Source organism: Lolium rigidum, chromosome 3, assembly GCF_022539505.1.
Source record: "Lolium rigidum isolate FL_2022 chromosome 3, APGP_CSIRO_Lrig_0.1, whole genome shotgun sequence".
Lineage (NCBI taxonomy): Eukaryota > Viridiplantae > Streptophyta > Magnoliopsida > Poales > Poaceae > Lolium > Lolium rigidum.
This window is the reverse complement of record NC_061510.1, coordinates 9,937,171-9,950,477: the sequence shown is the minus strand read 5'-3', so window position 1 is coordinate 9,950,477 and position 13,307 is coordinate 9,937,171. Positions and strand designations below refer to the sequence as shown.

Here is a 13,307-nt window from a genome sequence, read left to right as displayed (position 1 = left end):
AGCCTATCCATCACCGCCGCTCACCTCTGCTACACAACAGTGCTGCGCCGGCTGGCGACCACGTACTGGAATTGAGAAAATATCTAGTCCGCATCCATATTCCACTAACGTACACTTCGTCATGCGTCTTCGACAATATATTCCCATCCATATTCCAGTAAGGCACACATTTTCCTAGCACTCCATGTTATCTAGAGAATGTAATAGATATATGTTATAAAATGCATCATCTCTTATTGTTTTCTCTACCAATTAATGAATATTAATAAAATTTAAGTAGGAAATTAGGGCGGAAAAACGTTTGTACACGCAGGCACGGGTACACGAGCTATCTCGCCTCCCATTACTCACGTGGGTTGAAGTTTTTTTTGCATCTGACCCTAGCAGATAGGACGTGTCCTGCAATAGTGCAATACTATCTCTGTGTAGCTACATGTCCTCTCTCCCCAAGCACTTCCAAGGTGGCCATGGCAAGCTCCGACCTAGGAGCGGCAGATTCATTGCTTCGGCCATGACGTCGTGCAGCCCGTAGGATGTGCCTCCCCGTCCCGGCCGTGCCCGTTGCCTCCCCGCACCGGCCACGCCCCTGACTCCTCGCCCGGCCCCCCATCGGCCATCGCCTCCCCGGCCGCGCCCGTGCCTCCTTGCGCCGGGTGCGCTAGTCGCCGCTCCGGCCTGGCCGCTCCCATCGCCGCCCCGTCCTGAGTTCGCGGGAGCTGCAGCGCAAGCCCGACGGCGTGCTGAGTTCGCGGGAGCTGGAGGCCGAGCGACGCGAGTTCTTCCATGCGGTTCACTGGCGTGCAGAGGAGGCCGTGGCGAGGATGGCGGCTAACGCGGTGGGACAGGAGGGCGCTGAGCGGCTGGAGCGGTCTGAATTCTTTGACGGAGGCGGGCACACACGCCTAAGCTGTGGAGCTCGAGCTCGCCTTATGGAAGGGCAGGGACGAGCGCATCCCCAAGTTCGAGCAGGTGGGAAATAGCGGGAGTTCGCGTGTCCAGCTCGGTCCCTCCTGCCGTCGTGGCCCTGGTCAACGAGATTGGCTCCGCAACCGCCATCCCCGACTCCCGGAACCTAAGGTCTACGTCGACATGTCCGTCACCTTCCCCGACCTCTAGCAGGCACGCTCAGGGGATAACCTAAGTATCCTGACGAGCGCGTTGGGCCACAAGGACGCCTACTCCGGCACGCGCGTCCTGCTCACCGCCGCTGACACCGGCAATGTCGTCTCCTAGGGCAGTCACTCCGTTTGTAGCATCACGAAGAAACCACCGCCCAAGCCGTCCCCAGCTCACAAGATCAAAATGTGATTTGCTACTAGTCCTACTGCTAGGTGCTGCCCCTTACTCCTTATGCAATGAGACGGAGGGAGTATCTCTACTAGCATTGGCAGAAATAAAAGCAAACGAGTAGCGATGTGTGTACTGAATCCATACCATGGATATTGTGTTCGTACGATGTATGTATTGCCAGTTCAGTTAACTGAGCATCTCTGCTCTGCTGCCCGACAGAAGAGTGCAATCGCTGTTGGATCCTAGCTAGCTACCAGAGGCGAGGAAGGGGCATCCGCTAGCTGTCGAAGGGTTCCGGCGGTGGGGCGGAGCGACTGCGAGGCGTCGGAGGTTGGCCGAGGGAGCAGCCGGAGATGAGCGGAGGGCACCCTCTCATGCCTTTTTTCTCCAGGGCATTGTCGCGACCAGAGGAGAGCCGGGGGAGCCGGCGTGTATCACCTCCAGGGCTCTGTCTCCGCCAGAGGTGGGCGCAGCATCGGCCCGAGAATAGCTTGTTCAGCCGGACAGCCATGCTGTTCATATGTGTCACGCAGATATGCGAGAAGGACGAGACCACTGAAAATTTGAAGAAGAGGACATCTAAGGATGAAGATGATATACAGAGAGGCCTGGCCTACGGACGGAGCGCGTTGATTAAAAAAAGGCATGTGACAGGAAAGAACACGATGGATTTGAGTATAACGACAATGCATTTATTGCTTTTGAGTGCATTCATGCTATTAAAACTGGATCGCCGGAGAGAGCGAAGTTCTGTGCATATAAATTGGACATGGCAAAGGCCTATGATCGAGTGGATTGGCGTTTCTTGGAAGGGATTTTGGCGAAACTGGGCTTTCATAGCACATGGATACGGTGGGTGATGACGTGTGTGACCACCGTACGATTTTTGGTTCGCTTTAATGGTCATTTGTTGGACCCTTTCACGCCAACACGAGGTCTTCGGCAAGGTGACCCTTTGTCACCCTATCTTTTTCTCTTTGTCGCTGATGGGCTCTCTAGTCTGATACAGGAGAGCATTGCGAGGGGTGCTCTCCATGACCTGCGTATATGTCGGCGAGCGCCAGGAATTTCACACCTTCTGTTCGCAGACGACAGTCTCCTGTTTTTCCAAGGAAATCCGCAGCAAGCTCTAATTGTTAAGGAAATCTTGGATACTTATGAGCGATGTACAGGACAACTTGTGAGTCTGGGCAAGTGTTCAATCCTGTTTGGTGACAAGTGCACCCCACAAGACCAACAAGCTATCAAGGGGATTCTGCGCTATGAGACCGACAGTTTTGAGGAAAAATATTTGGGGTTGCCTGTACCGGAAGGGTGTATGAGGAAAGGGAAGTTTCAGTCTTATAAGGAAAAATATCGCAAGCGTGCAAGTGACTGGATGGAAAAATACAGCTCTTCTGGCGCAAAGGAAGTCTTGATTAAGGCAGTTCTCCAGTCCATACCCACATACGCGATGGGGGTATTTAAATTCCCTGTAGGTGTCACTGATGACTTGGCCAAGGTGATACGGGATTTTTGGTGGGGAGACGAACATGATAGGAGGCGCATTCATTGGATCTCGTGGGATAAAGTAACCAGACCCAAGTCGCAAGGAGGCGTGGGATTTCGGGATTTGCGGGTGTTCAATCGAGGCTCTTCTCGCAAGGCAAGCATGGAGGCTAATTAAGTTCCCTGATAGTCTATGTGCGAGGCTTTTGAAAGCTAAGTACTACCCTGCAGGGCACCTTCTTGACACGGCATTTATTCAGAATACGTCGGCATCATGGCAGGGCGTTATGCATGGATTGGAATTGCTTAAGCAAGGAGCAATATGGCGAATTGGTTCTGGCAGGAGTGTAAAGCTATGGCGAGACAATTGGCTCCCAAGAACTGAGGCTATGAAGCTATCGGGAAAAAGGACTAACTCGAGACTAAAGTGGGTGTCGGATATTATCGACCCGGCTACTAGAACATGGGACGAACAAACAATTAGGAGGATCTGCTTTGTGCATGATGCAGATGCGATTCTGCAGATCAAGCTACCTCATAGAGAAATCGATGACTTCGTTGCATGGCACGGTGAAGCTAATGGTGTTTTCTCTGTACGCAGTGCTTATCGGTTGGGCATGCAGCAAAAAATGTTTGATCTGAGCTCTGGACAAAGTAGCGCAGAACCTGATGGTGATAGGAGGATTTTGGATGTTATTTGGAAGTGCCCTGTCCCTCAGAAAATGCGGATCTTTGCCTGGAAACTAGCAACCGACACACTGGCAGTCATGACAAATGTGCACCGGAGAATCGGTACGGTTCTGCCGATCCGCACTATATGCGGGTACGCTGAAGAGGATGCTCATCACGCTGTTGTAAACCGCACTTTGGCGCAGGCCTTGCGTAGTAGTATGCGGAAACATTGGGACCTTCCATCGAAGCTGCGATGCGGAAAACTGGACAGGAGTGGGCGATCCAGCTCCTTGCCAACTCCAATGAGAACACAAGGGTGAAACTGATTTTCCTGTGGTGGAGGGCATGGCACCATCGGAATAATGCTGTTCATGGTGATGGAAAGGCATCAGTGGCAGCCTCAGTGCCCTACTTAGTTAACTACGTGGAGTCCTTTGCACATCCCCGAGTTATTCCGACTGATGTAAAGGGCAAGGCGGTGATTCATCCTATTCCTCCACCGATGACCCCTGACTTAGTCAGGTGCTCTGACTGGAAACCCCCGCCACCAGGCTGGATCAAAGTTAACGTTGACGCAGCCTGGGACATCTCAACCAAGCGTGGAGGTACTGGAGTGATAATTCGCAGTGAAACCGGTTCAGTTTGTTTATCAGCTTGGGAGCATTTACCAGAATGTTCGAGTGCGTTAGAAGCGGAGCTGCTGGCTTGCCTTCATGGTTTGAAACAACTAGGTAAGCTTCCGTACGGACCTGCCATCCTGGAGACTGACAGCGCCCCGGTACTTAGATCAATTATGGAGCATTCGGCCGACCAGTCAGACTGCTGGACTATAACTGCAGAAATTAAGGAGCTACTGGAGTTCATGAACCAGGTGCGGGTGGAGAAAATCTCAAGGAATGGAAACGTCGTGGCTCATAGCCTAGGGCAATTAGGTAGGCGTGAGTTAAACGGGTGTTTACGCGATTCAGCGCCTCCCTGCGTGTTGGCACTAATCGAAAAAGATTGTACTTTGTAACCACTCTTTGTGCTGTTTGCGGGCAAGTTTTCAGACGCACTCTTTTCCTTCCAGGGCATCGAAGGAGACCTGGAAGGTTTTTAATGAGCGGGCTTGCTTTGCTTAATATAGTGTGGTTTACATTTCAAAAAAAAAAAAAATAACGTGAATGAGGGGCCAACCTGTAAGATTGTTGCACGAATCTCGAACAGGTACATGTGGACAGGATAGCTTCCTTACCCATACGTGGGTGTACAAAATCCATTGGTGTGACTATTTCTCACATGATGTTATCAAAATTCAGTTCCAACTCATATTAACACAAATCACGATGCAAATTGAATGATGCAAGACTTGACTAAGCACGAAGTTAGTTCTCAGGTAGTTGAGAACTAGCAACTCCCAAAAAATTATATTGTTAAGGGAAGACAAAATTGTATCATGAAGAAATAATATTCTCTTATTTTTAAGAAATCATCTCTTAACTACTAAAAGAAGATAGCATTATCTTTCTTCAATGTATTTGCTCTAAGCAAGCAAAAAAAGTCAAGTAATATCTGTAAGGCCAATATCACTCTATGGTACATGCCCGTTGAACCAGGTCGAGTAGACATAGCCAACTGAACACCACGTCGTAGCTGGCGCAGCCATGTCACCAACTGGCTGTAATATAAGATGGGATTTGCTAGTTTTCAGTTGAGAACTAAGTCCGTGCTCAGTCAAATTCTATACCATTCAATTTATACCGTGATTTATGTTAGTCATCAGTTACAATATAAGTTGCAACTAAAATTTGATGACATCATCTGATCGAAAACGAACTTAACTCTCAGATAGTCACGCCCATATATGATCAGCAAATTAGCCACCGGCCCAACATGCTTCAGAGCGTGCCACAGTCGTAGTCCGCCATTCTCAGCAGACTTCTGGCGAGCACTCCGGCCAGTACATTCTCCCGTAGAAAGCTGACAATCGGATTGCCACTCTGTTGCACGAAGCCGACCATGTAGGCGGTCCCGACAAGGCGTATGCTTCTCCACCGCCTTAACCTGGCATACTTGCACAGAGCCCACTCAAGCCTCTCCTTCTCCATGCCGTCCTCCTCCGCAAGAACGGCTTCGCCGAGCAACCTGGCCAGGACGACGCCGTCCTCCAGCGCCGAGCAGCCGCCCTGCCCCAGGTCCGGCGTCATCGGGTGCAGAGCATCGCCGGCGACGCACACGTTCCCCTTGCTGATGCTCGCGAAGACGAGCGAGAGCGGCGACCGGAACCGAAGACGCGCGGCGGACGCGTCGCTCACCTCGCTCCTCTCGACCACCTCCTGCGCCTCCGCGGGCACCTTGGAGCTCCTCAGGCTGTTCAGCACGTACTGCTTCATCGTGGCGGCGCTCTCGTCGACACCCTTGTCTGCATTTTAGATCGACTACACATGAATGTTTGGACATTTCGATCGAATCTATCCATTGAGAGATGAGAATGAAGTGCAGATGATGCCCTGCCACTAAAACATTTATCTGACCGTTTTGGGAGGGACACCACGTGTAGAACCAGTAGACGTCGGATTCGTCGCAGGGCACGAAGCCGAAACGGAAGCCCTGGCCGATGAACTGCAGGAACTCAGGCTGGAAACCGTGGCCGCCGTCAGGGTAACGCGCGAGGCCTCTGGTTGCCAGGCGCCCCGAGTAGGACGGCTTCGCGAGCCCCAGCCATCTCGCCACCACGGAGTTGACGCCGTCGCATCCGATCAGTACCTTTGCCCTGAGAGTTGAGCCGTCCGCGAGATGGAGGACCTTGGTGTGGCTGCCGACGTCGTGGTCGATGGCGACGATCTTGGAGGAGTACCGGATGGTGCCTGGTGGCAGCTCTTCCTCCATGGCCCGGAGCAGCAGGTCTCGCCTCACGCGGCAGGTCTCATGGGTTCCTCTGCATCATCGATCCCAATATCAAGTCTAGTCAGTTTCTTGATTCAGTGAGATTCAGTTCAGCTATCACGATGGATGAATTTGTTATCTCCTCACCCGTTCTCCTGCGCCGTGAAGTCCAGCTCGTGCGCAATTTCTCCTGTGGACGAAGAGAAGACACGCAGCCCCTGGATGTGGAGGTGGAGCTTCCTGATCTTGTCGCCCACCCCGAGGGCGTCGAGCGCGCGGAAGGCGTTCCTCCACGTTGTGATGGCGTACCCGGACGCCCGCAGCGCCGGCGACGACTCCAGCACTACGCTCCCAACCCCTTTCCTGCACCACGCAAAATTCCCCAATCATACCAGTGTTCGCTGCTATTGAATCTTTGAACGTGCAATCCGCAGGGTGGTTTTCAGTCTTAGGGATAACGCGTGCGGATAATGGAAGACATGTGTCGAGCCGTGTATACTGTACCTGTATAGTCCGAGAGACACGGCGAGGCCGGCGGGGCCGGCGCCCACGACGACGATGTGCTCGGCCTCGGCGGCGCTCTCGTCTTGTTGCATGCTGCCTACTGTGTCGTGTCAGTGTGTCCAAAGAGAGGAGTGCTCCACGTGCTATGCTATCTAGGCGAGGGGGGTGCTCTCATTCTCCCCCCTCCCCCTCTCAAGAGTGAACAGTACCTGAACCTTTCTTCTCTCTTGCCGGGCCTCTCCCTTCTCCGCTCCGCCGGAGTAGCCGGCCGGAGATGGAGGGGAGATGGCGCCGGAGTAGCTAGGTTCCTTAGGGGTTGCAGCAGTTTGCTGGTAGTGGGATGTTTGCCCGGTAGTGGAAGCGATTGGCGAGATCTGGCCGCCTGGATCTCACCATCCTTAGGGTTCTTCTGGTTTCTTCTCCTTCTCCGGTGGTCGGAGGGGAAAGGGGAGCAGGAGAACGGCGCTTCCTTCAATAAAGGTACGGCGGTCTTCTTCCTGCTGCAGCGCGGATGCGGCGGGCGGCACCTTTTCTTGGCTGGCCTCGGAGGCGAGGGGAAAAGGTGCGCCTGCCGGGGAACATCGACGTCAACAAGCTCCTGGCCGGCCGTGGAGGCGAGGAGGAGCTCAGCTATGTCGTCATCATCCTCTCTGCTTCTTGGAGGGTGTATCTCTGCTGCTTCTGCGGTGGAGGTACCACATCGACGCTGCTCCTCTCGGCCGGCCATGGAGGCGAGGGTGAGGACAGCAAGGATGCTGCTGCTACCACAAGCTTGAAGCGGTGAAACAAGTGCGTGCCTGAGTGGTGCTATGGAGCTGCATCCTCTTCGTCGACGCTGTTGCTGGTGCGGTGTTCTGCCAGGGAAGCTCACCAACGGGGGACATATGCCGGCGTCACCGCCCTGCCCCTACCTCTTATGGTCGATTGGCGGCCCTTCTCCTGGAGATCTGACTTCCCATGGACCAAGCAGTCCAATGGGAAGAGCTACCGCTTCCACCACGACGCGGGAACGATTGGTTCGTCCCCGGCGCCGGTGCTCGTTCGGCGGAGCAACTCGACGGCGAATCCCTTCTGCGGTGCTATGCGTCGAGGACCTGATCGCGTTTTCAAATCTTTCTGCGAGGTCTTCTATGTAATAGTTTGATCCTTATCCAGAAAACCCCTGACCTGTAGGGGTTTTTCTGCAAATTGTACCTACAACCTGTTTAATACTAGCAGCTTCTAGGGTCTCTGGACCCTACCCTTGTTCAAAAAAAAATCTAGGCGAGGGGAACAGAGCATGGCCTGGAACCAGATATGATAGATAGGAGAAAGCAGCTTCCACTTGACAAGTGATGTCACTCATGATGATTTCATGACGTGGGTATGGCGGTCCCGGTTTCGAATTAGTTTGGCAGGCTCCAAAGTTTTCGTTACACGTCGTCGCGGTAACGGATTTCTCGTGCATGAATTTTAACAAAATCTTCGGTACAATAGTCATGCTGAGAAATTTGAATTTAAATTTTGGTTTTCAATTTTTTCGGTAACCGAGATCCCTCCTTGGATTTTTTTCTATGAAACCAAAACCTTAGGAGGCCCAACAAACATCACTGATCATAAACCGTCCACGACATATGACTCGCTAAGTTGCATGAATTACTAATCTTACATATTTTTTTTACATACCACTAACTATTACTCTAATGGATTGCACTCAAGTCCAAATCTCTCATGAAACCCATTAAAAGCACTTCACGATAGGTGTGGCTTGGCATAATTATGCCTACAACATACATAAACATATAGTTTTTCTTTCCTAAGTACATGGAGATGAAGGTTGAATGTTAGGGATTAATTATTTTCGAAGAAGAGTTTCACGAGTTTGACGAGGACGAAACCTACGGGCCATATCCAAATATCTACCATGAAAGTATGGAAAAGATCGAGGGTCCATCTTGCCATGTCATTGTATTGATTAGGAATGGAAATATTGGCCCTGAGTGAAAGAATGAACAACATCTACCATTCCAGAATTCCCAGAGAAATGACTTCCTGAAGGGTGGTGTGGGTTACAATTTATACTGAACTTTTTTAGTTCTATGCAGCTTAAGGGCACATTCGATTCAAAGGAATGCCATAAGAATTTTATAGGATTTTTACCCTTTGAAATTTATTCCTACGAGCACTATTGGATTCATAGGATTGGAATCCTTTGGAATGCACGAGAATTTTCCCTATAGAATTGAACTGCACTATATTTTGGAGAAAAAAAAGTCCACTCAAACCTCATGTTACAATTCCTTTGCTTTTTTTCCGAGTCAAACACTACTCGAAGAAATATCATGTAGGTTCTAAATGGCATTGGATTCAACTAGACATGGCATTCTAATCATGTAGTTTTTCTATTCATATTTTCTAAGAATCACGCGAATCAAACATGCCCTAACTTTAGAGTGATATAATTTTGAAAGGTACATCACTGTAATATAGATTAAAAATACATTTTCATAGTTCTAAATTTCAAAGTATTTCGTATCAGTAGCTTCTCCATGAATATATTTTTGACAATTGCATAATGCAAATAGTATCATTTATTGCCAACGTTTCTAAAGCATAACTAACAAATATCTTAATAGTGGTTTCAAGTGTATGATTATGTAAGCATATTGTATAATTTCTAGATTGTAAATTGAACCGTTGGCACAATCTAAGTTTATATTAAGTATCGGTATAACTCAACCACCTAGAAGATATCCCTTCACAAAAAAAACCACCAAGCAAGTTATCACAACGATTTTGCGTCTTGAACCGTTCGATCGTACCTGTAACATCCCAGATTATCAAGTCGCGTCGTGGTGTCCTCTTGCCATTCCCACTAATTTGTTTCGGTCCGCACCATTTTCTGGGGCTGCCACTCCGCGAGCATGTCGTCCACTAAGATTATCGGCCGAGCCCCTCAACAAAAAAGGCACCCCTTCTACCTTCCATGGTTGTTCCTTCCACGATGTTACAAGCCTCGGTAGCTGATGCGGCAAGGAGGTTCGAGCGTCACGATTGGTGCCAAATCGGTTCCTAGAAGCAATTAATGGCAGTTGAGGTGCGATGGTAACCAACAACGAGTTATGGAGAGGTATCCTTCACTTTATTTGACTATATATTTTTGGAAACCCTAGAGTGCGAGTGGTGGCGGTCATTCTGCCACTATCAATGGTAGAGGTCAACAGGTTGAAACACAATCGAGATGGAGGGGAGAGCGCCAATCCTATAACACCAAGCTAGTAGAGTAGCAGCAAGACACACCATGGGCCGCTCCCCTTGCGTCGATGTCGAGGGCCGCTTGTTGATGGCGCTCCGTCTATGTTGATAACCACTGCTCAGCCCTCACCATTTCCGCTGCACCGACCGCAATCTGCAGCGAGGCAACAACCGCCAAGGAAGTGGCGGCCACGTCACTATACTCCAACGTCATGGAAACGATCCTCTCTTTCTCGAGCTCGGCGTCAAAGATGATTTCACTCAGCTCGAGATGATTTGTAATAAAGAGGGGAAATCCCATCTTTCAATTGAACTCTCTGTACCTTATTTCATTTCAAGTTTTTTCTTCTTTTTATCACTTGTTGAACGATATGCGACGGTTATATGCTTTTTTCAATATCTGCTATTTGGTTAGGTCCTTGGGGTGAACTTTAGTGATGTGGTGTTCCTCTCATGTTCTCTGTCACCACTACGTCGCCAGAGCTTCTGCTCGACCCTCCTACGGCCCGAGAGTAAGGGCCAGTGGTCTGCGACATTGCGGGTTGTAACAGTCTTGAAGCCACTCTGCATCACTACTCCCTGGTACAGGTTCAGGCCATGTCATCTAGCATACAATGCAGCTAATGGGTATATTTAGTGTCCTTTTACTTTTTTCCATTATAAATTATTGTGATATTGAAAACACATACCATCTGAGTTATGGTAATCATGATGTTATGTACCGCCCTGGTTGAATCAAAGAAGATTTATACAGATTTGATGTAGTTGTAAGTTCATGTTATTATTAATTAACATGTCGTACTTTTGTTACAACCTTGCCTCTTATTTAACTTGTGCCACCCAAACTTTCTGGTAAATATGGGTTTTCTAATTATTTTGATGAGGATAGACCCGGCTGAAAGTTTCAAGTGCTAACACTGACACAGTGACATTAGCAATAATGCATTCATGGCTGGAGAGTTTTAAATGAAACATTCTATACATACAACAACATCAAGAACAACATCAAAGCCTTTTTCCAAACAAGTTGGGGTAATCCAAAAACAAGAACGAGTGAAAAAAGAGAGTAAACTAATATTCCGGTACTAATTTTCATGCAATCCTATCAAGAGCCAAGACTTAAGATACATTCCAATCCCTCAAGTCTATTTTTTACCGTCTCCACCCAAGTTAAGTTTGGTCGTCCTCTACCCGTTCTAGACTCCTCCATACTCCTTAGTATTCCACTGTTAACTGGAGCTTATGGAGACCTCCGCTGGATATGCCCAAACCATCTTAGTCAGTGTTGGACAAACTTCGTGTCGATCGATGCCACCCCTAGCCTATCATGAATTACCTTGTTCCTAATCAGCCTCTTTCTTGTATGGCCGCACATCCATCGTAGCATGTGCATCTCCGCAACACTCATTTGTTGTATGTGCTTATCTTTTTGTTGGCCAATATTCTGCCCCATATAGCATCGCCGGTTTGACTGTCGTCCTATATATAGAACTTACCTTTTAGCTTTTGTGGGACCTTCTTATCACATAGGATACCAGATACTTGCCGCCACTTCATCCACCCTGCCTTGATCGTGAGGAAAACATCTTCATCGATATCACCATTGCTTTGCAACATTCATCCCAAATATCGGAAGGTGTCCCTCTTAGGTACTATCTGTCCTTCTAATCTGATATCTCCGTCTTCGCCAGCAACACCACTAAAGTTGCATCGCATGTACTCGGTCTTGGTCCTACTAAGTCTAAACCCCTTCAACTTCAACGTCTGTCTCCATAGCTCTAACTTCCTATTCACGTCGGGCCCTAGTGTCATCTACTAGCACCACATCATCAGCAAAGAGCATACACCAAGGAATATCTCCTTGTATATCCTTGGTCACCCCATCCATCGCCAAGGAAAACATGTACGGGCTTAAGGTTGACCCATGTTGTAGACCTACCGTGATTCAGAAGGTATCAGTCTCACTATCACCTGCGCGAACACTTGTCACAACACGATCGTACATATCTTTGATGAGGGTAATGTACTTTGTGGGGACTTTGTGTTTCTGCAGCGCCCACCACATGAACGTCCTTGGTATCTTGTCATACGCCTTCTCCAAGTCGATGAAGACCACATGTAGGTCCCTATTTTGCTCCTTATATCTCTCCATAAGTTGACGAAGTAAGAAAATTGCCTTTGTAGTTGACATCCAGGGCATAAAACTGAATTGGTTTTTAGCGAATATGTGGGAATATGTTGAATGTAGATGGGCTGCAGCCCAGTAAGGCAGCCTATATAGTCTACAATTCCTGAAATCTCAAGGCCCATCACGTTGGCAGCTTGGGACAGCCTTGGGGGACAAAGTTTAGTCCCACATTGCTAGCTGGGAGTGAGTTGGAGTGATATATAAGGGCTGCTGTTCTAGTCATTCCAAGTGAGTGAGAATAGAAGGAGCCCTCGCGCACTCCTCCTCCTCCGCCCGCCCCGCCTCGCCTTGTCACGCACGTCGCGTTTCGTGACTCGAGTTCGAGTTCGAGACACACTCAAGGAAGCCTAAATTTTTGATTGGTGCACCAACTGTGTTGGGTACGTGTCGGCCTGCATGTGCATGCTCGCCGCGTGTCCCTGGCTTCCTAGGCGTGGCAATGCGGTCGGGTCGGCTTGCTCCCAGGCTATACAAGGAGACAGATCAGATCTAGAGAAACACACAGTTCTCAGAACTCTCTAGTTCGTCTCTCTCGCGAAGTTCCTTTTGCTGCGCTACTCTCTAATATTCCCCATCCCGGCGACTGCGTGCACAGCCGTCCGGGAGAGCAGGCCTCCGAAACTCCGTCCGTTGAGATCCTGCACCGGGAGACGGGAGATAAGGTTTTTGGTGAGCGTTTCGGCGCGACTGCTCGCTGTTGTTCGTCTTCTTCATCGACGGTTCGGTTGCTTCATCGACAGATCCGACTACACCATGGGCGACATCAACAACTCCCATGGTGGTGGTGCTGCTGCTGGTGCGACCTTCTGATACGTCTCAAACGTATCTATAATTTCTTATGTTCCATGCTACTTTATTGATGATACTCACATGTTTTATGCACATTATATGTCATTATTATGCGTTTTCCGGAACTAACCTATTGACAAGATGCCGAAGGGCCAGCTTGTCGTTTTCGCTGTTTTTGGTTTCAGAAATCCTAGTAAGGAAATATTCTCGGAATCGGACGAAATCAACGCCCAGCATCTTAGAAATCCACGGAGCTTCCAGAACACCCGAGAGCCAG

The 13,307-nt window shown here is 49.3% G+C and overlaps 1 protein-coding gene across 1 annotated transcript; it reads right to left on the bottom strand.

The window, feature by feature from the left end:
* Positions 1-5,292: 5,292 nt before the first annotated feature.
* Positions 5,293-6,911, bottom strand: LOC124701171 (monooxygenase 2-like). The gene is made up of 4 exons (XM_047233223.1): positions 6,820-6,911; positions 6,476-6,678; positions 5,964-6,359; positions 5,293-5,851 (listed from the first exon to the last, which is right to left on the bottom strand). Exons 1-4 carry the CDS (start codon positions 6,909-6,911, stop codon positions 5,328-5,330), a joined length of 1,215 nt encoding a protein of 404 aa, XP_047089179.1. The 3' UTR covers positions 5,293-5,327.
* Positions 6,912-13,307: the final 6,396 nt, after the last annotated feature.

Coding starts and splice junctions, on each gene's coding strand:
- LOC124701171 (XM_047233223.1), bottom strand. CDS start 6,911: ATGCAACAAGACGAGAGCGCCGCCGAGGCCGAGCACATCGTCGTCGTG. Junction 6,679..6,819: donor GTGTCTCTCGGACTATACAG/GTACAGTATACA, acceptor TGCGTGGTGCAG/GAAAGGGGTTGGGAGCGTAG. Junction 6,360..6,475: donor GCACGAGCTGGACTTCACGG/CGCAGGAGAACG, acceptor GCAGAGGAACCC/ATGAGACCTGCCGCGTGAGG.